The 22,710-nt window shown below is 49.1% G+C and overlaps 1 protein-coding gene across 3 annotated transcripts in view; it reads right to left on the reverse strand.

Moving 5' to 3' along the window:
• Positions 1-22,710, reverse strand: part of Cabin1 (calcineurin binding protein 1) — a 110,091-nt gene that overhangs the window by 33,441 nt on the left and 53,940 nt on the right. For all 3 annotated transcript variants that reach the window (XM_029542698.1, XM_021204736.2, XM_029542697.1), the window contains exons 27-29: positions 19,353-19,535; positions 14,214-14,545; positions 4,250-4,363 (exon numbers count right to left, since the gene is read on the reverse strand). In XM_029542698.1, coding sequence (XP_029398558.1) covers positions 4,250-4,363; positions 14,214-14,545; positions 19,353-19,535 — 629 coding nt within the window. The remainder of the gene's footprint in view (positions 1-4,249; positions 4,364-14,213; positions 14,546-19,352; positions 19,536-22,710) is intronic.

Consider the following 22,710-nt stretch of genomic DNA (forward strand, 5'->3'; position numbering starts at 1 on the left):
ATCCTGTCCCTTCTGAAACCAGCTATGGCCTCTGGCATAAGTGGAGGACATTTGGGATCCAAGAGACCTTGTGGCTCCATATGGGTCAATCTCTAGTCTAAGGACAAGTTGTGTTAAGGTCTAAGTGTTGGGGACACTCATGAATCTACCTGTTGGGATCATCCCACTCCAGGGAAGCCTTAGCCCTGTGTGAATCCAAAGGTGTAGAATGGCCAGGAGTTGAGCTTACCTATACCCCAATCTAGGTTTTTTTTTTCTCAATGCCTTGGGCAGGAACATGTCTGCTGCCCACCTGCAGTACCCTCTGCTTCTTTCAGAAGGGCTAGAAACTGGGTTAAAACAGGGGGGAAAAACCCAGTCTGCTAAAATAAGCAAACATTTTTGGGGAAGATGAAAGAGCCATCTCTGGCTCTGTTACTATGGGAACACTTCAGAATCAACTACAAGATAGGGAGAGATGCTCACTCTGGACAAAACAGCTTGGTTTCAGCCCACGCAAGGCATGCCCGCCGCCCGCCGCCCGCCCGCCCAGAGGTGAACACGCTTGTGCAGAGAGCATCTAGGCACCCAGAAACACCACCATAGCTCCTGTGGTATGGGCAGGCTACCCAGCACCACCTGTCAGCTGATATGGCATGTGCTTTCCGGAACCCTCTAACCAGGCAAAGACAGCCCCTCTCCTTGCTCCACTTTGAACCACTCCTGGCCTGGCCCTGGTTAAGCAGGGGCCTTTTCATTTGCTTGCAGGCCCAGCCTCAGCCTGTCCCCTACCCAAAGTCCATGGCTACGTGCCTTCTGTCAGTTCCTCTAGACCCCGCAGAAGGAAGCTCATCAGTGCCCATAGCGCCCATGAACTCCACCTCCACTCGGACACTGACTAGAGTGTTGTTCTGGGTATAAAAGGGTGGAGAAACAAGGGGCTTCAGCTGGCCTTTATCCTCATGCTGCAGAAGCTCCAACCCAGGAGCGCCGATCTGGTCTTGCCTCAGCCTCATGGAAGAGAGACCCTCCTCCCATTAAAAATAGTGTTGTGGGAATAGGCACATGAGTGTGTGCCTGTGAGTATATGTGTGCACATGCTTTGAAGCATATGTGGAGGTCAGGGCATGATTTTCAGGAACTGGTTCTCTTTTTTGCTTCATTGAGAAAAATCAACATTGGATACCTGGGGCTGAAAAGCCACCTGTGGTTAAAGAGAGACCAGAATCACGGAGGCAGCATCTTCTGGGAAGTATATCCTCAAGGTCAGCACACAGAAGCTGTGCTGCAGACCAGCCCAAAGCTGCATTTTACAGCTGGCAGCTTAACCTAATGCTACTGGCTTTTGTAGCCTGAGACCTGCAGAGTTAAAGAGTCCTACAAGGTTACAGAACCCTAGAAAGCAGTTGAGGGAAGGGCGCTGTGTAAGACGGAGTATCCCTATGTAGCCCTCGCCCAGACAATCCTGCCAGCCCTCCAAGCAGAGGTCACTGACACACATCACACCTGGAATCCTAGTTACTCTCAAGTCAGGTATCAGAGCTCCACTCTATGAGATGAGTAACCAGAGAGCTCAAAACACTACATACCTTGCTTGCTTCTAACTCAACTGTAGAAAAACAGGTTTGCGAAAGGGCCTTCTAATTAATATTCTAGCGTTCTTCTAGATCAATAACAGAACTGGTAATCTAGTAGAACAACGAACATGAGCAGAAACTGTATTAAAAGCTAAAACTGTTGGACTAGGGAGAGACACAGACATGTGTGAGGTCCAGGTTCAATGCCCAGCACTACAGAAAAAAACAACTTGGACAAATGCAGAACCTCACTCACAGGGAATGAAGCGTGGCAAGAGGTTTCCCCAATGCTGCTGCTCCCTGGACTAAATGCAAACATTCACTCAGAAAGCTGAAGTGAGAGGATCACGAGTTGGAGGCCAGACTGAACTACGTTCCAACCCAACCCCGTTCCCCAATCCACCCCAAAGCCATCAAGATGGTTACCAAGACAGCACTTGCAGTGTAAGCATAGCAACCTGAACTTGGTCCCTAGAACCCAATACAAAGAAGGAAGCAAAGAATTGGCCCTGCAGTGCTGTCCTGACTTATATTCACAAGACATGGCATGCATACTATGGCACATATGTCCCCACACATGTACCCACATATACAAATAAATACTTTAAAACTCAAAGGTAGATGGGCAGTGGTGGCGCACGCCTTTAATCCCAGCCCTTGGGAGGCAGAGGCAGGTGGATTTCTGAGTTCAAGGCCAGCCTGGTCTACAGAGTGAGTTCCAGGACAGCCAGGGCTACACAGAGAAACCCTGTCTCGGAAAAAAAAAACAAAAAAAACAAAAAAAAACAACCTCAAAGGTCCGAAAATGTTAATAACACTGATAAACTCATGAAGTCTTGAGAAAAAAAAGCATGTGGGTAAGGGTGAGGGTGTGGGCAGATCTCAGAGTGCGTAAGGGTGAGGGTGTGGGCAGATCTCAGAGTGATACTTTTAAAGTATCACAAATATTTTAACCCAGGTAGGAATTCAATTTCTAGGCTTTATCTTAGAAATGGGCTCTCCCTACCCTTACAAATACACAATAATAAATATCGGAGTGTTGTTTGTAGTAACAGAAGACTGGGGTACCCGAAACGTCTGCCAGTGGTGACGACTGCCATCCACCTGAATACTGCACAGCCATAGAAAGAGTGATCAGGGGCAGGCATGGCAATGAACGCCCAGAACCCCAGCACTTGGGGAGGTCGAGGCAGGGGCATCTGAACGTAAGGTCAAAGGTCACCTCTGCACACTCAGTGAACTTAAGGTCACCTCTGCACACCCAGTGAGTCTGAGGGCAGCCTGAGCTAGAGGCCCTGACTCAAGAAGACATCAACCCAGAAGGCACGGGCTGTGGCAGCAGGACCGCAAGTTGGAGGCTAGTCTCGGCTGTACAGCAAGACTCTGTCCCATACAACCCTAGCTTAGTCTGAGTGAGGCCCTGGCTTTGATCATTAGTACTATAATAAATGATAAATAGGAAGAATATTAAAATACAGAAATGCTATTAGGGAGAAAACAAATTTAAAGAAGTGGGGGGGGGGGGACGACGCATGCCTAAGGGCAGAATTGTAGGATTGTATGTGCTTCTATCCCTCACATATAGATAGATATGCACACTGGCTTATGAAAGGCCTTCTGGAAGGACATACATGGAACAAAGACCCACCCGTGGTGTGCAGCAGGGCTATGGGCTGGGCACAGGAGTATGCGGGAGCTCTTTTTCACAGCAAATTTGTTAGTATCATGAAGTCTGATTACCAATGACACCTATGGCCTGCCTATAAACAATATTCAGAACACAGGTAAGTACCGTGTCCTAGACTTGAGTGCCCCAGGCAGGAATTTTCGTTGGAGTACAGACCCCAAACTTACAGGCTGGGAGAAAGGAGAAACCATGGAACTAGGCACTCTTATCCCTTGGCTAGCTCTCAGTGAGGGCCCTGGCAGACCTGCACCTTAAGGAGATGGCTCTACCACAGCCCTCCAGCCAGACAGTACCTCTGTGGGCAAACCCTGTCCTTACATTTCTCTCTGAATATCAGGAAATCAGGATAAATAGAAAAGAAACCAAAGCTAAGAGGGTCATGTGACCTGCCAAGGCTACCCAGGTGGGACCAGCCAGGCTCAGGGGTGCAGAGAGAGGATGGAGAAGCAGACTGGGGTAGAGGGAGAGGTGCTGGGTAGGGCAGGACGCATGTGGAAAGGCTGGGGTGGCTGCTGCTGAGGGAGGAGGCAGACAGGGGCAGCCCTAGAAGGCAGATGACGTCTCACTCACGAATGCTGCTCCCCCCTCACATGGAATGGCAAGGCTAGTTGGAAGGGCACTGAAGGCCCAGCCTTGGGAAAACTTAGTTTTCAAGCAGGAGAGTTAGCCTTAGTGAGAAGCTTCTTGGTGCCCAAGATCATATGAGGACATGGGCCTGTTCCAGAGCTCTAAGCCTCAAGTCCTCTGGTTGCCCTTAAGACCCCTGAACATCCAGGGCTCTAGAGGACACATAGAGCTCATCCATGCCTCTCCCTAGTGCCAGAGGAAGTAGTGACTCGCTAGAAGTCACTCAGTAATCACAGCCCCTTATCAGTTTTGATTCTCTTGTCAGTCTGTCAGTCTGCCCGTCTGCCCTCTGAGGGTGATGCAAACACCTGACCAGGTGCATCTAGTGAGACGCAGTGGCAGCAAGCAGCCTTGGAAATCAACAGGGCAAAGTACTCACGTTGAAGAAATTGGTCTTGTTCCTCTCGCAGAAGAGCCCCTGTGCCGGCATGTGCTGCAGCTGTTGCCATGGGATACTGCTGCCTAGCAACACATCACGGGCCCACTGGAGGTTCTGGGGAAACAAGAAGTAGGTTGGAAGTGAGTGTGTGGGCTGCTCAGGGTGCCCATGGGAAGGCAGGTGGTCCCTTCTTCATGGCTGCACTGGCAAAAATTGTGATGAACAATAGCTCTGCAGACATTGATCCTACTGCTCCAGGAGGCTCTGGACAAGAGCTCTGAGCACTGCGCTGTGGGATGCGTTTTTGGAAGTGATTTTTGTTGTTGTTGTTCACGATAGCTGACTTAGGAATGTGGACTCAGATTACATAAGGCAGTGGGCATAGAGACCTCTCACCTTGCCCAACCCTAAAAAACTGCTGTGCAGACTCAGTGCCCGCATTTACTGGGAACCGCCATTGGCCCCAAATGAAAACAAACCCTACTCATTGACCAGGAATCCTTACTTCCTATACACGGTGGTAGAGCTGCCTCAGAGGGCTGGGCTTTAGTCACAGTACTGGGGCCCAGGCTCTCTTGGCAGTGGAGCGTCTGGTTGCTACTTGTAGCCTCCTGAAAGGTACAAGGAGTAGGAAGGTGCCTTTGGGTCCATGGGTACTTCACCCTTCCTGAGCTCCTACTGCCCGCCCCCTGCCACCCCTGCCGCCATTACCTCAGGCTTGAAGAGGAAGGGGTAGCCACAAAGAAACAGAACAGAGGAGAGATAGGATAGGCCCAGCACATTTAAAGGGAAGGAACAAAAACCAAGAGTAGCCTAGCTCACTCATCAAAGATGTTAGGGGATACAGGAGCCGAGGAATGAGGCTTGAGGCACACTGCAGTGCTCAGTCATGAAGCCTGGGTCTTAGTGACAACCCAGTCAGGCTCTTCTCAGGGAGATGCTGAGGCTAGGTGGTTAGTTCCCAGGTCTGGTCCAACTAGTCACAGCCAGACATTCACAGAGAACGACACGGAGCACAGACAGGCAAGCATTTGCGGGGTCTCAGGGAGTTTTGTTTCTGTGCAGTACTGGGGATTGAACCCAGGGCTTGCACACAGCAGGTAAGCATGCCACCACCGAAGTACAGCCCACAGCCCAGCCCTTTCTCTCCCACCGAGTGTAGCCTAGACATTTTTTTCCCTCCTTAATTTTGAGAAATTCACTAAGTTACCCAGGGTGGCCTAACCTCTTGGTCTTTTTTGTTTTTGTTTTTTGTTTTTTCGAGACAGGGTTTCTCTGTGTAGCCCTGGCTGTCCTGGAACTCAGAAATCCGCCTGCCTCTGTCTCCCTAGTGCTGGGATTAAAGGCGCACGCCACCACGCCCGGTTCCTCTTGGTCTTCTTGCTGATACCCGCTGAGCAAGCACTGGCACTACAGGCATGCACTACCATTCCTGGAGGTTTTTTTTTTTTTTTTTTTTTTTTAATTTACTTAAATCAGTAATTTATTTTTGCCCAGCTGGGAGTCAAACCTAGGATCTTGGTCATACAAGGCTGGAATTCTAACCCTGAACCGTATCCAAACCCCCACTTGTAATTCTAATTCCTCCTGTACTCCCCCTGACTTCCAGAACCTGGGCTATGGCTTGCACCATGGATGGACTATGGCAAGAGCCCAGCCTGTTCACACAAGATCGAGGTGTGGCCCCTGTGAAGCAGAGAAGCACTCTGTGCATGGGCTGAGGAGACCCCCCTGAGGTGAGTCAAACCCCAGGAGACCCAGGACACAGACCCGCTCAGGGCTGCACAGGCCTGGGAAAGGTCACCACAGCACTGTGACACTGAGGGACTTGTCAGTAGTGTCCTGACGACCTGAGTAAGTAGCACCAGTCAGGTGGGAAGGAGACAGATCAGGGCTCAAGAAGCATCTTCACAGTGGCCACCACATCCTTAAGAAAGCCAAGGTGAAGCCGGCAGTGGTGGTGCACGCCTTTAATCCCAACACTAGGGAGGCAGAGGCAGGCAGATTTCTGAGTTTGAGGCCAGCCTGGTCTACAGAGTGAGTTCCAGGACAGCCAGGGCTACACAGAGAAACCCTGTCTCAAAAAAGCCCACAACAGAAAAAGAAAAAGAAAAATGAAAAAAAGAAAAAGAAAACCAAGGTGAAAAGGCCTTTTTGGCTGGGGATAGGAGAGAGCAGTGCTGGTACAGGGTGGGGGAGGACCTTGCTAGGCTGTAAGATGAGGATCCATCTGCACTCCTTCCTGACTCACAAAGGGGCAGCGGGAGAAGTTTCCCAATGCCTGCGAAGAATGCAGAAAACACTGCCTGCCAAACTCAGCTTGGACTGGGCTCTGCACTCTAGTGGAAAGCACATTCTCCAGTTGTTCAAGTTGCCAAAAACAGGCATGAACTCAGACTGATGGCGAAGCACAAAATGGACAGAGGCTCCTGGGGGCTCCCAGCTAATTTACACCTGAGGCCCAGATGGAAGCTCAAAGGGCTCAGGGAACTGTCAGGGGATTTGGCTGCTGCCACCCCAGGGAGGGCTGGAGACAGGTGGCCTCTTGTTGGGCCTCTGTCTTTCCTGCAGTTCTAGTGTGGTACTTTCAAGGTGAGAGTGGGTGATCACATTGGCAGGGTGAGCACTGCACCTTAATTCCTTCTGAGCTACAAAACTCCCACTTTACAACAAGAAAACTGAGGCCAAGGAAAGTTTCGGAGCTTGCCCAAGGTCCCAGAACCAGCAAGAGGCAGCTGTCTGTGAAGAGGATAAAAGACAAGTGGATCTGGGGCTTTCAGGAAATGGAAGGCACTGGGCCTCAGCCAACTCAACAGTCTGAGGTGCAATGGCAGGAAGAAGTAGAAACTGGAGGGAGGGAGGGAGGTTCCTCATGTGCCCAGAATAAACAACTAGGAGACTCTGGTGTAGTCTAAAAGTAAGATGCTGAGGTGGCTGCCTCAGCTACCCACAAGATCAGTGCCAGTCAAGCCAGACAGTCTTATACTCTTGACCTGACCTCGACTGCTGAGTTTGTCTGCTAACTTGTTCCAAACTCCTATCACTCCAATACAATATACACCAGGCTAGCTGCCACAGTTACCAGGACCCTGAGACTCCCCTCTTGCATAGGAGGTGAAGCCTTGGGTGGGGCAGCCTACATCCCTACCTGTACCTTCTAACCTGCACATACAGTGGAAGGGAAGCAGGTTACTTTACCTTCAGACAGTCAGAGCTATGAGGAGCCCTGGCCTCAGACACCACACACCGCTGCTGTGTGGATGACCTAGATGATGGCCTGTGCCTGTGTCTCTTTTACTGGTCAGAAAACCAGTGACAGTGGTCCCCCAGAAAAAGCTGGGCTCATAGAGACCTGTAGGTAAAGATAGCCAGCAGAGGTGTGGAAGTAGTGCCATTTGGACTGCAGTGACCTGATGCTCAACCTATGTGACAGCTTCCAGGAGGGCAGCTATGAACCCCAGCTGGACTCAACACTTCACCTGACCGGCTAAGTGACTCATGGCTTCCAGGACACATGAACAAATCAGAGCTGGAAGAGCTCTTCACTGAAGAACATCCTCTGCAGCCTGAGGAAACAACCTGCTCTGTCTCCTAAGCATTCGGACAACTGGAGGGAGCCGCTGAAGGACCAGGCTCCATGGGCCAGGGGAGGAGGTAGAGCTGGAACAGCTGCCTCCAGCTGGTAAGGGATGCTGGAGGTAGGGCAGTCACAAAGCCAGGGCACATCTGTTTGAAGAGTCACCCAGTAATAAAAGATTTCTCTCTCTACATCAGTGGTTCTTCCTAATGCTGTGACCCTTTAATGCAGTTCCTCATGTTGTGGTGATCACCAACCATAAAATTATTTCATTGCTACTTCATCACCATAATTTTGCTTCTTTGTTTTGAACTGTAACATAAATATCTGATACGTGACTTCCATAGGGGTTGTGACCCACAGGTTGAGAACCACTGCTCTGTACTCATCAAGAACTTCCTGGGAGTGAAGTCACAAGACAAGAATGCAGCCAAATCCTAGACCTGGCAGACTTAAAAAATCAATTTTAACCTTTTTTAATCATTTTTTAAAAAAAGTGATAAACATCTCCCTAAGAACTGGTGAAATAAAGTGTCCCATTCACCCAAGAAAATATGATATGGACAGTCAAGTGGTCATAACTAAGGGCAGAAGCAGACCTGAAGTCATGTATGTTATGTGAAAAGACAACAGGCACCACCAATGTCAGATGGGGCACCAACCTGAAACCTGTCATTCCAGCACTCAGAAGGGCCAAGGCAAGAGGCTCTAGACTTCCAGAGCAGCCCAGCTCCCTAGCAAAAGCCTACCTCTGAGAATGGGGAAAATAAAAGACAATCCTCCCATTATTCCTGGGGAAATTACTCAATAGAAGAGACAGTCTCCCTGACTCTGTGCCCTATGGGGTCACCAAGCATAGCTCCTTAGAGGCAAGGCCCAACTATGAGGTCACCAGCTTCCAGGGAATGATCTGGACAGTACTGTGTCACATCCCCCTCACAGTCTGTTCCTACCCTCCATTCAGGTCCCTTCAAGAAGTGGTGCTTGGATTCCTACTAAGTCTCCGAAGGGCAACTGCTGCTTCCTGTCTCTCCCAACCTAAGACCACACAATGCCTATCCTCCACACCCCATTAAAATGGCTTTAACCTCACTTGCAACGATGTCCTGAAAACTTCTATTGCCTGACTGGGCCCCAGTGAGCCTGTGGTCAGATGCTCTTCAGCTCTCCTCCCTGCCTGTCAGTTTCTGCCAGGCCCAATCTGAAGTCAAGCAGGGTGTACAACTGTACCATCTACCTGGAAGCCTTTTCCTCTGACCTCCTCATGGGTCTCAGGACTCCATTGCTTGACTCACAACTTTAGTTGAAAGGCTTTCTCTGAACTTTCTATCTAAATAGCCATATTACCCTTTCCATTCCTCCCTGACTTCACTACCTGCTGGTAGATGTGCTTCAATTCCTTGATAACCAATGGGCACACTTGAGAGCTTTGATGTGATCCCCACCTCCATAAGAGGGTCTACCACATGGACACTTACCACATGGTTACCTCAGTAGACAGAGGATTATGAAATGAACCCATCTAGATACACATGAAACATACCAGAGGAACATATTAAAACACAACCAGTTCTGTCAAGTCCATAGGTCATGGGACATTTAAGGGGAATGTTCTATTTTCCAAGCATAAAGAATCTTGCTTGTAACAGATGCTGCTGTTCAAAGCCCTTCAGACTTGTATATTTCTATCCCTTTGTGGGAGTACAAACTGGAAAAACAGCAGCCTTCCTGGGGCAATATACCTTATCTCCTCTGGCCCCTGAAGGTTCAAAGGACTCTTCAAAATAGGAGGTAGACAGGCTTGAACGCACAATCACGACTCCAAGGTTGAACAAGAAGCACTGGAATCTCAGTACTAGGAAGGCTGAGGCAGAAGGCTGGTCACAAGTTTGAGGCTAGCCTGAGCTACAGGCTTCTTATCTAATAAGAACATATGTAATAAATTCCAGGCCATACTGAGCTACAGGGTGAGACCCTGTTCTCCAGTCCAAATCACCCCAAAAGATTTTCATGTTGAAAAAGCAATCAAATCTGTGTACTCTCTCCCCCCCCGCTCCCCAACTGACACAAGCCAAAGCTACTTAGAAAAATCATAGTTGCAAAAATGCCTTCATTAGACTGCCTATAGGTAAGTCTGTGGGGACACTTTCTTAATCTGCTGCTGTGGGAGGGCCCAGCTCACCGTGCACAGTGCTATCATTAGACACATGGCCCTCCATGGCTTCTCATCAGTTCCTGTTCTGACTTCACTCAGTGTCAGATTGTGACCTAAGAGTTGTAGGCTGAAATAAACCCTAGTAAGACAAAAATTAATACCAGAGTATAGAACTGCTGTGGCAGACCTGACCTGGTTTGGGGGAGGACTGTGGAAGAGTCTGAAACTTAGGGCTATAAAAGTTGTATGTTCAGAGCTCAGTGGGCTGGATTGTGGGCTCTTGGAACACAATGTTGAGAGCAATAGAGATCATGCAGGCCAGGCTCGTGAAGGTTTAGAAGGAAGCAAAGACTCTGCTGGTGCCCTTTGTGTGATATTCTTGTATTCAGAGTGTGTGTTTCCATCAGCAGGGCTGATGAACTGGCTGTAGTTATCAGAAGACAGGACCACTGAAGTAACACCCTTGCTGTGCTGGGACAATCGATATTGGTGACACTGGTCAGCTAGGGCTGACGAATCAGCTGTGGCTAGCTTGTTTCACTACACAAGGTTCATTCACATTGGTACAGGACTGCCTTTCTTTTAAAGACTGAAGAACATCTCACACCATTATTATCTATAGACTTTTATTACACTTGAAACTAGGACGTGTATATCACCAACTTTGTTTTTTTATTTGGCTGCTTGACTCCAGGGTCCATTCCGATCAGCTGTTCTGCACTGGACTATTTAGAGTAGTTATAGTAAAAACTGAAAGCCCTCAGCTCTAGGACAACAGGGCAAAGGTGGTCGGTCACACCTCATCCTTCATCCAGACCCCTATGGATGAGGGTAGAAGCCCAAATGGTAAGATCCGTATAGAGCATGCCCTCTTCTCCTGGGCTTTTCCCATGGGCTGGGAGAGGTTTCTATGAGTACAGACTGACAGCTCTGGACCTGACATCCTGGTGAAAAGTGTGACCCTGGACATGCGAGCCACTGTGGCTGTCTACAAATGTGATCATCCCTAGCTAAGGGCTTAGGCTCTTGGGCCCACAGTGTAGGACAACAGAAGCTTTCCCTCATCTTCCTCATTCAGCAAAATCAGTCTTGGATGGGAGGACAGTTGCACATAAGCATCAAGGATCCCTCAGGAGAAGACCTAGCCCTTGGCAACTCTGTTCCAGGCACAGTCCTCAGAAGGCCTTGTTGCAGGGTGTGGGATGGGCAGGAGCTACAGAGATGCAAGTAAGGGAGATGGGTCTGGTTAAGTGGAAAGGACAGCCATTGTCCACCCTCTGCCATCATCACAATAATTCTGTGCATCACCACCAGTTTCCTTCAACAAAACAGCCCTGAGTCTCCAAGAGTGTCCAGCCACAGCACCTGGGTCTGGACCTAGGGGGCCAACGACTGCACCTGAAGGGACATGTGAAAGATCGAAGGGGTCAACAGCAGCTAACTATCCAACCGAGGGAAGCTCTGCCTGTTGGATCCCAAAGTAGACAGAAATCTGACATTCCAGTAGACCACCAAGCCACCCAACAGCAACAGGAAAATATCACTGCTAAGTCTATAGGGAAGATTTAAACAGCAACAACAACAAATAAATAAAAATAATTTAAAAACCAGATTGCTGTCAAATACACACATTGGAAAGTGTTTGTTACCAAACAACCATGTGTGGAAAGAGGTCAGTGCTTGTCAGTCAATGTCCCTGACTGAATTAGTCAGCTACAGTGAGTTGTGTTCTATCATGAAGAACTGGCAGAGCGGGCACCTAAGACTCATCCTCTAACAGAGGCTATGCCCTCAGCAGCAGGAAGTTATTAATTCAAACACTCCGCAGAACCTGGTGCTAATCTATCACTTAGGTTGTAGATGGCTACTGGCGTTTGAAAAAGGCCTGTCGATGAAGCTCACAAAAGCTCCCCCAACAGCAGAGGCAGCCCAGGGACACGGTCAGGGTCCAGAGCATACCAGTCATCCTAGAAGCATTCGATGTACACCTGGCTCTCTACGGTGTGGTCTCCACAGGACGTCTAACAGTGAGCATCTGCCCCGGAGGAGATCTCTCAGAATCGTGGCCAGCATGCCATTTCCACAAATCAAGAAACCCAATCTAAAATTTGGCCAAGAAAAGAGACAGCAGAAACTAATGGATATGGCTGAGTTGACTGGATCCATTGCATGATCCACTACAAAAAGACCCAAATGACCCAGGGACGATCGTGGAAAGAGTACAAGAGAGAACATCACACAGAGCAGTGGGGGACAATGGACCTGAGTCCTGGGCAAAACCACAGGGCCTCACTCACACTTGGTTCCATCACTCAGCCCTGGTAAACCAGAAGCCCAGGTTCCCAGATGCAAAGTAAGAAGGCCTACAACCAAAGCCCCCAAATTAACATTATCTGTCCCCAGGAGTCAGAAGTAGTATCAGCCCCAAGAGGGTTTCTAAGTATGGAATTAGGATTCTCTCCTCCCCTACCTTCTCCCCTCTTCTGTCTCCTTTCCTTCCTCATCCCCCTGCTTTTCTCTGGCCTCAAACTCAAACTCTCTGTAACAGAGGATAGCCTTGATCTTGTAATACGCCTGCATCTACCCTTCCATGGTGTGGATAGCAGGAGTACACCTCTGACCCTGCCTGTATTTACTTACATCTGACATAAACACGACTTTGAAATATCTATTTAACAACTCTCATCCAACGAAGGGGATGACATTATTCAACAACGCCTGGCGCATGCTAAACACTACACACATCCTTAGGACACGGAAAGAAAGCCTTTAGCAGGACATAAGAGCTTGGTAGGGCCTGTATGACAACTCACTCTTCTCCGACTCACCTGCACCCTCTTCCTCTTCCCTTCCCTGGGGAACAATGCATGCCAACCATTCTGGACCCCACATGCTGTCTCAGCCTTTGTTGGGGAAGGCATGTGAGAACACAAACTGTCTGGGCTGAGCATGGGTGGCAGGCTGGCCAGCAGTGGGGGGACTATGGAGGGCTGGTGACTACAATCTCCTACCAGGACTTTAGAGGCTCTGTACCCAAGCTCTGCTGCTCCTCACAGAGGAAAGGGTTACCAGAAGTGACTGAAGCAGTGAAGGCAACAGCTAGGCCCCTGTGTACAGAAGTCTGGTACATAGAGGTGAGGGGGCACTGCTCAAAGTAGGCCAGGGAGTGAGTGAGCCCAGCTTTTCTGAATGGGGTCAGCAGTACCGGCTAAGGGCAGCTAGGCAAGCCAGTCTACTGTTGTTTGATTTACAGAGACTGACAGTAATGATCTTCTCCCTCCATAGGTCTGCTGAGGCTAACTGCACCTACTGTGCTTTTAGAAAATTGTCTAAGCTACATGAACACGTCAGTCACTGCAGGGACGAGGAATAACCAGCACCAAGCCAGGGTCTGTTTCCCTGGACAACTACCCTCCCTACTTGGTTCTTCAATCATGCAGAACATGCTGGGAGCCCACACCAGGGGCAGCAGTGACTCAGGAGTCATGTAAAGGTGGGTCTCACAGCTAGACTGGAGAAACCACCTTGCTTACATGGTCCCGCTCGCTCTCCCTGGCTCTCCTCACACAGCCCTCTCCGGGGCTGCTGGCGCGGGCTGGCTGCCTTTCCTTTCCTCCCTCAGGCCTTACCTGTTGCCCTCACACTACAGATCCCAGCCTCCACAGGGCTGCTGCAGCACTCCACTGCTCTGCATCCTGCTAGCCTCTGTGGTGCTGATCACACCAGAGCTCTTCTGCTTGCTCGTGCGTTTATTTTTAACCTGAGCATACCTCAGAAGGAACATGCACCAGGGGCAGGGGACCTCTCCCCGTTACATCTTGAATGAGGAGTGACTTATGGAAAAGAAGGTCATTCTGGTCCTTCCACCAGTGTTAAAAGCCAGAAGAAAGGGTCTGCCTGGAAAGCCCCTGGGGACACCTACAACTAGGGCACAGCTGTTGCTTTCCAAAAGGGCTAAGGGAGGCTCTCAGCATCCAACATCTGGAAAGCAGGAGCTTCAAAGGTGGGTCTGGCAGCTATATCCATGAGGGGAGCCCAGGGCAGGCAACAGCAAAGAGGCCTCTGTTCCAAGGAACACTGGACCACACTTTGGCCTGGCTCTGACTCTGTAGCTCTTCTTCCCATCCCTCCCAGATGAGTTACCCAAGCCCTGACCCTAAAGTTCCAATCTGTTTTGGTTCTGCCCGTGAGCTGCTCATCATACCAACGTCCCTCTCCAGGGCCCTTCTTACCCGGTGAGTCTTGCTGTAGGTATAGAGGAAGGCCAGCCGGTAGAGACTCTTGTAGTGCTGTGGGAAGCGGCTCAAGCATAGGCAGAAGGAGGAGATGCACTGCTCTGTAAGGAACTGGCGCTGCTCCTCAGCACCTGCTGGCAGCCCCTGGGGAAAAGCCACAGGCTCCCCTAGGGGATCACCCCTCTTCTTCCCATCCCACAAAGGAGGTGTGGATGCTGGGGGCTTGCTGGGGATGTAAGCAGAGGCTGAGGAGTCTGCCACAGGTTTCTGGATGCTTTGCTCTACAACCCGGAAAGCCTCTGTGCTCTCCAAGGACTCCTCCGTTTTTCCTACAATTAAGAAGGAAGAGAAAGTAACTTGGTTTTGAGCTCTTTTTTATGCAACAATCTATCACAAATAATGGAACACCTCAGTAAGGTAACAGGGACAGCTGGGTTGATACAGGGCCCCATACTAGCTCTGGCTCTACACCTACTGGCTGTGGCCACATAGGCTCCTGCCCCAAGAAACAGGAGGTGTCAGCTGGCTTCCAGCAGAGGGCCCAGAGGCAACAGAGGAGGAGCTTCAAGATGGGCTCTGGCTCCTACCTAGTGAGTAGTGGCATAGGTGCTATTCGAGATAGTCTAGGAACACAAGAAAGCAGCCCAGAGGGGAGGCGGTATCACCACTGCTAGTCAAGCAGCAACTTGGGCAACTGACATACCTGTTCTACTGGTAGCAAGTACCTCAGCCTAGAATCTACCTGACACTCCTCTCTGGGACTGCTGCAGGTGTGCCAAGTGTTTATGTATAGGCCCTACTTGAGAAGTCCAATACCTGAACAGTCAACCCTACTCCTCAGGCAGCATGGGGGAGCCCAGGATCAGCCTCAAGATGGTAGAACTGAATGTCCTCATACCATCCCTTCTAAGGCACAGCCTAGTTGGCAGCCCATGGAGGAGGCTCTCTGGCCCAGGAAGCAGGAGATTGGGTGGCTTTTGGCCCACTGCCTTGAGGTATCCTGCGTTTGGCATATCCTGCAGAGCCTGTCTGGAGAAGGAGCCAGTATTACCTATTCAGAAGGCATATTGTACTGTGGGTGAAGCCTCAGTAGTCCTCCTGCTAATATGAGGGAAGCCAGACAATGGCTGAAACCTAATTTGGCAAAATCAAGAAGACAAGGACCAAGACTCCAAGTTATCCTCACAGCAAGTACCAGTCTAACTAGGCAGACCTCAGGTATGCGGCAAGGCTGACGGTTGTTGTACTTTTGCGTCAAGGAAAGAATTGAGCAGTCTCTCTCTGTACCCATCTCTGTACCCAGATCCCCAGGACACCTCCTTTCCACTGCCACTGCAGTTGGACACGCACGGACCTCTGCCTTGCCCGCTGCCTCACTCGCTCACAGACCTCACAACTCCACTCAGTGTTTCCTCTCTCGGGCCTTCTCACCTAAGATAGAATTTGTAGAGGACTATTTCCTTGCCTGGAGCCCAGAGCTTAGTAGGGGACTGTTCTAGAGCATAGTAGGGCTGTTCTTGTTTTGCAGTGCTAGGGATAAAGCCCAGAATATTACCCCAGCTGCCACCCCAGCCTCTGAAGTGGATTGGATAAGAGTCGGAGGTCCCAAGGGTCTTTGCTGACATGCTATTGTGCTGCAGTCTCCTCTCTGTGGGCTAAGGATGCGCTCTGGACCCCTAATGTCAAGCCGGCACACATCTTGCCAGGGTTACCATCATCTTGCTCACAAGCACATCAGGTTTCTGTATTCCGAATGTGGCACAACACAAGCAGTGGGAACAGTGCCTCTGAGCCCAGCCGGAGGCTCTGGGAAGGCAAGGGAATCAGAGGATGATCTAGCCCTTGGCCTAGGTCAGGGGTCAGGGGTCAGAGATGACACTAAATGCTCAGACATAAAGTCTCAGGAACACAGTGTTTACAGAAAGCAGGCAGAGTGGAGGAAATAACCCAGTTCAGTACACACATCTGAAGGACCAAAGAAAATGGCAATCTCAGACTTCTGGTGGCCCAAGAGGTCTAGGAAAGATGAAGTGAGCTGCCTCACCCAAACATCCACTCCCTCTGCTAACTGGGCCTCCTCACAGATCACTGCAGAGGGTCAGAAATGGCTGTAAGTTCACATGATGCTTCCCAGCTAGGATGTCAAGGAATAACCCAATACCAGCAGCATGAAGATGGTATGATACGGTCCTCCCACCCAAAGGTGAGAAAAATACACACTTTCACTCGGCCTAAACTAGGTCTTTATGGCAAGAACTAGTTTAGAATGCTTCTGGTACAGGCATTGAGGCTAGCAAGCATGGGAGTTCTAGGAAGCATATCAGCCTACCATGATAAACTGGCTCTATCTAGTGGTTTCCTGGGAAGGGTGGAGGGGACACAGCTGAACACCGGCACAGACCTGTCAACCACGGACAATGCCACTATCAACTAGAAAGTAGGCCATGTGTGGTTACTAACACTGGTTACTGACAATTTCTACTTTGGAGTTTACATACTACAGAGTGAGCCTGTGTTTAAGTACTGAAATTATAAGTACTGGTGTTCTCCCCCTCCCTCCCTCAGTTCAGGGCTAGGCAGGATCGGGAAAGCAGACCCCGCTCCCATCAGTACCCATTGCCTGAGGTGGACCTGCTCTTCAGTGGGCACCAAATATATGAGCAAGGGCTAGAGTGTACGGCATGCATGGACTGGAGGAAGCAGCAGGTTGGTGGCAGGGCTGACCAGCGAACGGGCCTGGAAGGTCAAGAGGGTGCAGTAGATTTCAGTGGGCACTGGCCTGCGGCTCAGGCTTTCTCAGGGAGGCTGAGAGCTAGTTGTGGGCTAAAAGGACAGCGCAGAGGCAGAGAACTCACCTAAGCTAGGCTGGGAGTGGGGAGGGACAGGGACAGACCATGTCATTTCAAGCCTGCTAGCCACTGTAATAGCCTAGGGTTCTATCCTAACATTCCTCACCAATGGCCAGCAATGCACTGAGTGAGAGAGGCAGGATGCTAGGACACTCCTCAGTTTAGAAGGGCCCTGTCTCACACATGATGCAAAGAGGCTGGAAGGGAAACATACCCCATTGGTCATTTGAACACTTGCTTCACAGCCATTTCAGGAAGCTGTGGAAGCTTTAAGATGCAGGGCCTAGCTGGAGGCATGACAGACCTTTTAGAGTGACAGCCAGGTCCCTATTCTGCCACAGCTTCCACTGCAAAGGACTCTACCTTCTGTAGACCATATCCCCTCAAACTGTGTGAAGCAAAAGACACACACTCTTCTTCCCTTAAGTTAGCTGTCAGGCGCCTTGGCCATGGCAAGCAAAGAGGTAACTAAGAAGTCTCCAGGGACAGTTGCAAACAGTTCTCTGTTTGGCGGGCCACAGAACATCAATCAAGAGTCTCACTTGTCTAAGAGAAAAACTAGCAATGCTGTACTGGAATGTGCAGGGTGTGTTAGCTGTCTCCTCTCTATCCCAAATTCCCTACAGTATATGTACATCCATTACCGAATATAACCAACAGGAAGGGGTCAGCACAAAGATTGCCCAGAAAGTCAGGCAGTGACTGCATTTCTTTTTAATTTCTGGTTTTCAGAGACAAAATGTGCTCTGAAGCTCACTCTGCTATCAAACCTGTGACTCACCCACGTCAGCCTGCTGAGCACCGGTTACAGGGATGTATCACCACACTTGGCTTTAACCTTAACCCCAGTCCCTTGTTATTCTTTAAGACAGAGTCCCACTGTATAGACCTGGCTGGCTTCAAACTCACAAAAATCCACCTTCCTCTGCTTCTTAAGTGCGGGGATTAAAGGCATGTACTACCATAACCAGCTTTAACCTGTCTCTTGATGGAGACCAGGCACAGGTCAATCTATCTGAGTCCTATCCCCCTCCCAATGGCTTTGGCCCCACTACCACAGTTACAAGTGAGCCTCTAACTTGCACAGATTACGTCCAAGCCCCCAGAGGATGCAGGCTATCCTCCACTCAGCCCAGCCAGAAGGCAAGAGACAGCAGTGACTAAGGCTGACCTCCTCACCCTTTCTCAGCCTCAGGTTCTTTGTCCAGCAAACAGGGAAGGCCCGTGCTTCCCTACTCAGGCGTCTGAGAAGGCAGTGCTGTTTGGCCTGGGACATCTGAATGTGGGACTGGGCCATCTGGCAAATACACACATATATGGCTTTACCAAGAATGGGAAAGCTCTTGGGAAGAGTTTAATGAGGAAGGGACTTGCTATGCAAGCATGAGGGCCTGAACTCAGGTTCCCTAAAGCCAAGGAAAGCTGGATACAGCAGTACACACATCTGTATCCCAGAGCTCCTGTGGCAAGACAGGAGGTGGACAAAGGAGAATCTATGAAAACCCACAGGCCAGCTAGCCCGAGGGACAGCAGCAAGCAACAGAAAGACCCTGCTCAGACAAGGCTGAAGGTGAAGACCTGTCCTCTGATCGGCACGTGTGTGCCATGCACATCCACACCAGCACATCACACACCCACACATACACACACCACACACAAAACACAAACGGAAGCTTTCAGAATTTACAGCTAACTAGCCACAGTCTAGGAGTAGCAGCAGGGATGCCTCAGCCCGCCTATAATCACACTACAAACTTAGAAATGAGGCTCTATAGATTGCCACACAGGAGACCCGGGGATCCCAAGGGAGCTGGGCATATCCCAGGCTTAGATCAGTGCTCTCTGCCCAAAAAAGGCAGATTTCCCAAGAAGTCTGATATGATTCAGACTAAAAGGAAAACATATTTGTGACATTCAGAATCCCAAGCCTTTTTCTGATAACCATTCATTTACGAAGGTGGGGGCAGACATACTACACTGACATTGTGAACATGGCTTTCCCAAACAGGGAAATGTGTCATCACTGTGTGACAAGTGTCACAGAGCATCTTCAAAAGCTGCCTTATTTAATCCTCACAACTGCTGGGGTTTGGCGCTGGACCACTCCTCTCCTACAGGGCAAGCAGAGGCCCAGAGAGGTAAGTAACTTCTCGAGTAACAAAAAAGCAGAAGCATGAAGATGGAAGCCAAGCCAAGTCGAGGCTTCTCCAGGACCCAGAGTCTCAGGTCTTCCTGGCCTGCCCCAGGTGATCAAAGCAGGCCCAATCTAGCAAGTTAGGCTTCTTACCTCTTTCCTCTGTGGGCCCTGGAAGGTCTTTACCACTTGGTCCTGCTTGAGCACTGAGCCCAGACGGCCTCTTCTCTGGAAAGAGCTTTCGAGAACCCTCCAGCAAACTTGTGGGCTCATTAAAGAAGTCCTGTGTTGAGCTGGAGTCTGACAGTGCCACAGCTGTGCTGTCCTGGCTTCGGTCTGAAGAAAGGAGGGAGGAGAAGGCAGGAACATGAACTCACACCACCCCTGGCAGAGAAGGTCTACCAGGGCTAGATTCCCACACAGCCCAGGACTGTCCTGCAGCAGAGCATTCTTAGCACACCACTCTAACCCTGCTGAGCCCAACCCACCCAAGAGGCCGAGCCACTCACAAAAGGCACCAAACTCTATGGTCAACCTTCTGGAGTTTCTCCAAAGGGTAATCTGGCAAATTTAACAACTGTCTCCTGTGGGAAAAGCCCTAGTGTGTTTTGTATACATATCCCTACTATGGCTGATTTCAAGTCACCAACGTGTTGCTGGGAGGTATGCAGTTGCGAAGAGACAGACTGGTCACCACTGGGTAGTGCTGCTGCCATATAGACTTAAGAGAAGGCCCAGTGGCCACAAAACAAAACAAAACGAACCAGCAAATATTTTTAGGCAGATGTATGTTCTAGAACAAAGAGTGTTGGACACAAAAGCAGTTTGTACTCACTCCCTGGCTGTTCTTCTCAAGTCTCCACAAGCACTCTAGGAGAAAGACTAGATGCTGGGCTAGGAGGAGCATAAAGAACACACAGGCCTCGGGACGAGGGGCAACTCAAAAGATGTGAAGCTCATCTGGACCCTTCATCCCTAAGGGACAAAACCTCCAGCTTCAGGGTCAGGCAGCAAATCTTGCTGCCTCCAGGGTACAGGACAAGGAAAAAGAGAGAGTTTTTGATGTAAGGAAAAGCAGGAAACCTACCACCAGGGAGGTACTGGGTCACTAAGAAAGCTGTACCCGAGATGCAGGGACACAGAGCCTTCCTTAATCAACAGAAGAAAGCCACACTTAACTCTGCCCCAGGACAGCCAGCAAGTACCCACTAGCAAAACAAGCAGAGCAGAGTCTGCTGCAGGGAAGAGGGGCGAGCAGGGAGAGCCTGAAAGGCTGAAAGCAGAGAAGAAAGCTCTAAGGCTGAGCAAAGCCTCATCTGGAGAAAACACAAAGCTAGCAGCACAGTGAAGGCAATCATAGCAACAACAGACTGAAGCCTCGCTCGGAGGCCCGAAGGCAGGACAGGTACATCTACTCCAGGAGTAAATGTTATTTATTTCAGTCAGTTTCTGTAGTCCTACATGTTGTAACTAGCTAGTATTCACTATAAAATTATAAGACACACACACACACACACACACACACACACACACACGCATTAAGAAACAAACAAAAACTTATACTGTAAAGAGGCAAATAACAGAACTAGAATTGGAGATGATCATTGACTATTTAAAATAGCAACAATTAATGTGATGCATAGCTATAATTAGGATGTTAAAGCTATAGTGGAAAATCTGTACACTACCCACGAACAGATGGTAAATTTCAGGAGTGAGCTGGAAATTATAAAGAAGAGTCAAATGCAGTTTCTAGAAATAAACAAACAGTAACCAGAAATGAGATGATGCTTTTGGCCAGGCTTCTCAGCAGACTTGACACAACTAGGATGAAGGATCAAAACTTAAACTAGAGGGCAAAGAAGATGGCTCAGAGGTTCAGAGGAAGCACTGGTGGTTGTTACATAGGACCTGAGTGTGGCTGCTAGCACCCACACAGTGGCTCAAAACCACCAGATCCAGGGGATCTAGCACCCTCTCTAGTCTCTGGGTATGAGGTGCTCACATACTGTACATATTTATACATGCAAGCAAAATGCTCATACATGCAGAAAAAAATTTAATTCTTGGTAAAACAAAACTTGAAACTAACTGAATATAAACAATCCAAATTGGAGGGGTGGGGTGGCAAAGCAGAATAGAGCACATGAATGGCCTGACCACTACTCAGAGTCTCAGAAATGAGAGAGGAGCACTTGTCCAGCATATGCAAAGCCCTGGGTTTGCTCCCAGCACTGCAAGAATTAAAACACAGGATAATCAAGACTTTTCCAAAAATCATGAAACACAGAGCCATTAAGAACCTCAGAAAGCACAGGGAAAGGACCCTCTCTACACATGATGGACGGAAGGCCAGGCAAACACTCACACACGTTAAATAAATCAATAAATCTTTTTAAAAGGTTAAGAAATTTAAACAACAACAAAACAACAACAACTTCTGATCAGAAAGCATGTACTAGATATCTTTGCATCAGGGCAAGAGGAGAAATCCAGATTTTTGAATCAGTAAAAATAATTTCCTATAAGGTAAGAGTAAATGAAAACCTTTTTGAAATAAGTAAATTTATTATCAGTATATATGAGTCATGAAATGTTAAGGTACAATGAATATGGACCCAGACAGAAAGCTGTACTTGTATAATAAAAGTGAGCTCTCTAGAAATGGCTAACGTGATGATAAACCTTGTAAAAGGCCTTCTTCTACCAGGTGTGCTGCTGCTACTCAGCTGTAAGGCCAGCACTGAGGAGGGAGGAGACAAGACCTGGTGTCAAAACTAAACTAAACCTAAACTAAAGTAACAGCAAGGCTGTGTAGCCTTGTAAAACACGCAAAAGTGAAATGCATAAAAACCACAAAAAGCCGAGAGACCCTTACAGTGCTGTGAAGAAGCGCAGTGTCTTCAGGCTGGTGGTGACTAATGGTGTCGCTGGCAGCCAGAAGACACAAACCACACTTGTGCAATCAGTGAAATAAGTGTAAAGTAGTTTGGGTATCTGAGGGTGAAGTAGGGATCTAGAGAGTCGAGACCAAATTCTCAAGCTATGCCGAGATGGGGCAGAGGCAGACACAGCCCCACTGTGGCCCTCCCAGTCCTCCTTCAGAACCTTAGAAATCAAACACTGGTGACTGTACCAGCAGGTAACCCCAGGGGTTTGTACGAGCTATTTGGTGGAAAAATGAGAAACAAGGTGGAATTGTTTACAGAAAGTAGAAAGCCCGGAGTCTGGCAGGGCAGACTGTCAGTGCTGAAATCCTGCTCCTCCGTGCGAGCCTGGAAAACCTAAAATCCGTGCCACAGTGATTTGCACTTTGGTTCCCCTCTATGTAAAACTAAGGAACAGTGACCATTTCCAAAAACTGTCATTATGATTACATAGGTCATTAAACACAGGTGCCTGTGCAATACCTGGCACCATAAAAATGTCAGCCCAATTATCCATACCTAATTATTACAGAGACTGGGTACGGTTTATCAGTAATGCCACACACTAACCATCAGACATTTTA

Source organism: Mus pahari, chromosome 9, assembly GCF_900095145.1.
Source record: "Mus pahari chromosome 9, PAHARI_EIJ_v1.1, whole genome shotgun sequence".
NCBI lineage: Eukaryota > Metazoa > Chordata > Mammalia > Rodentia > Muridae > Mus > Mus pahari.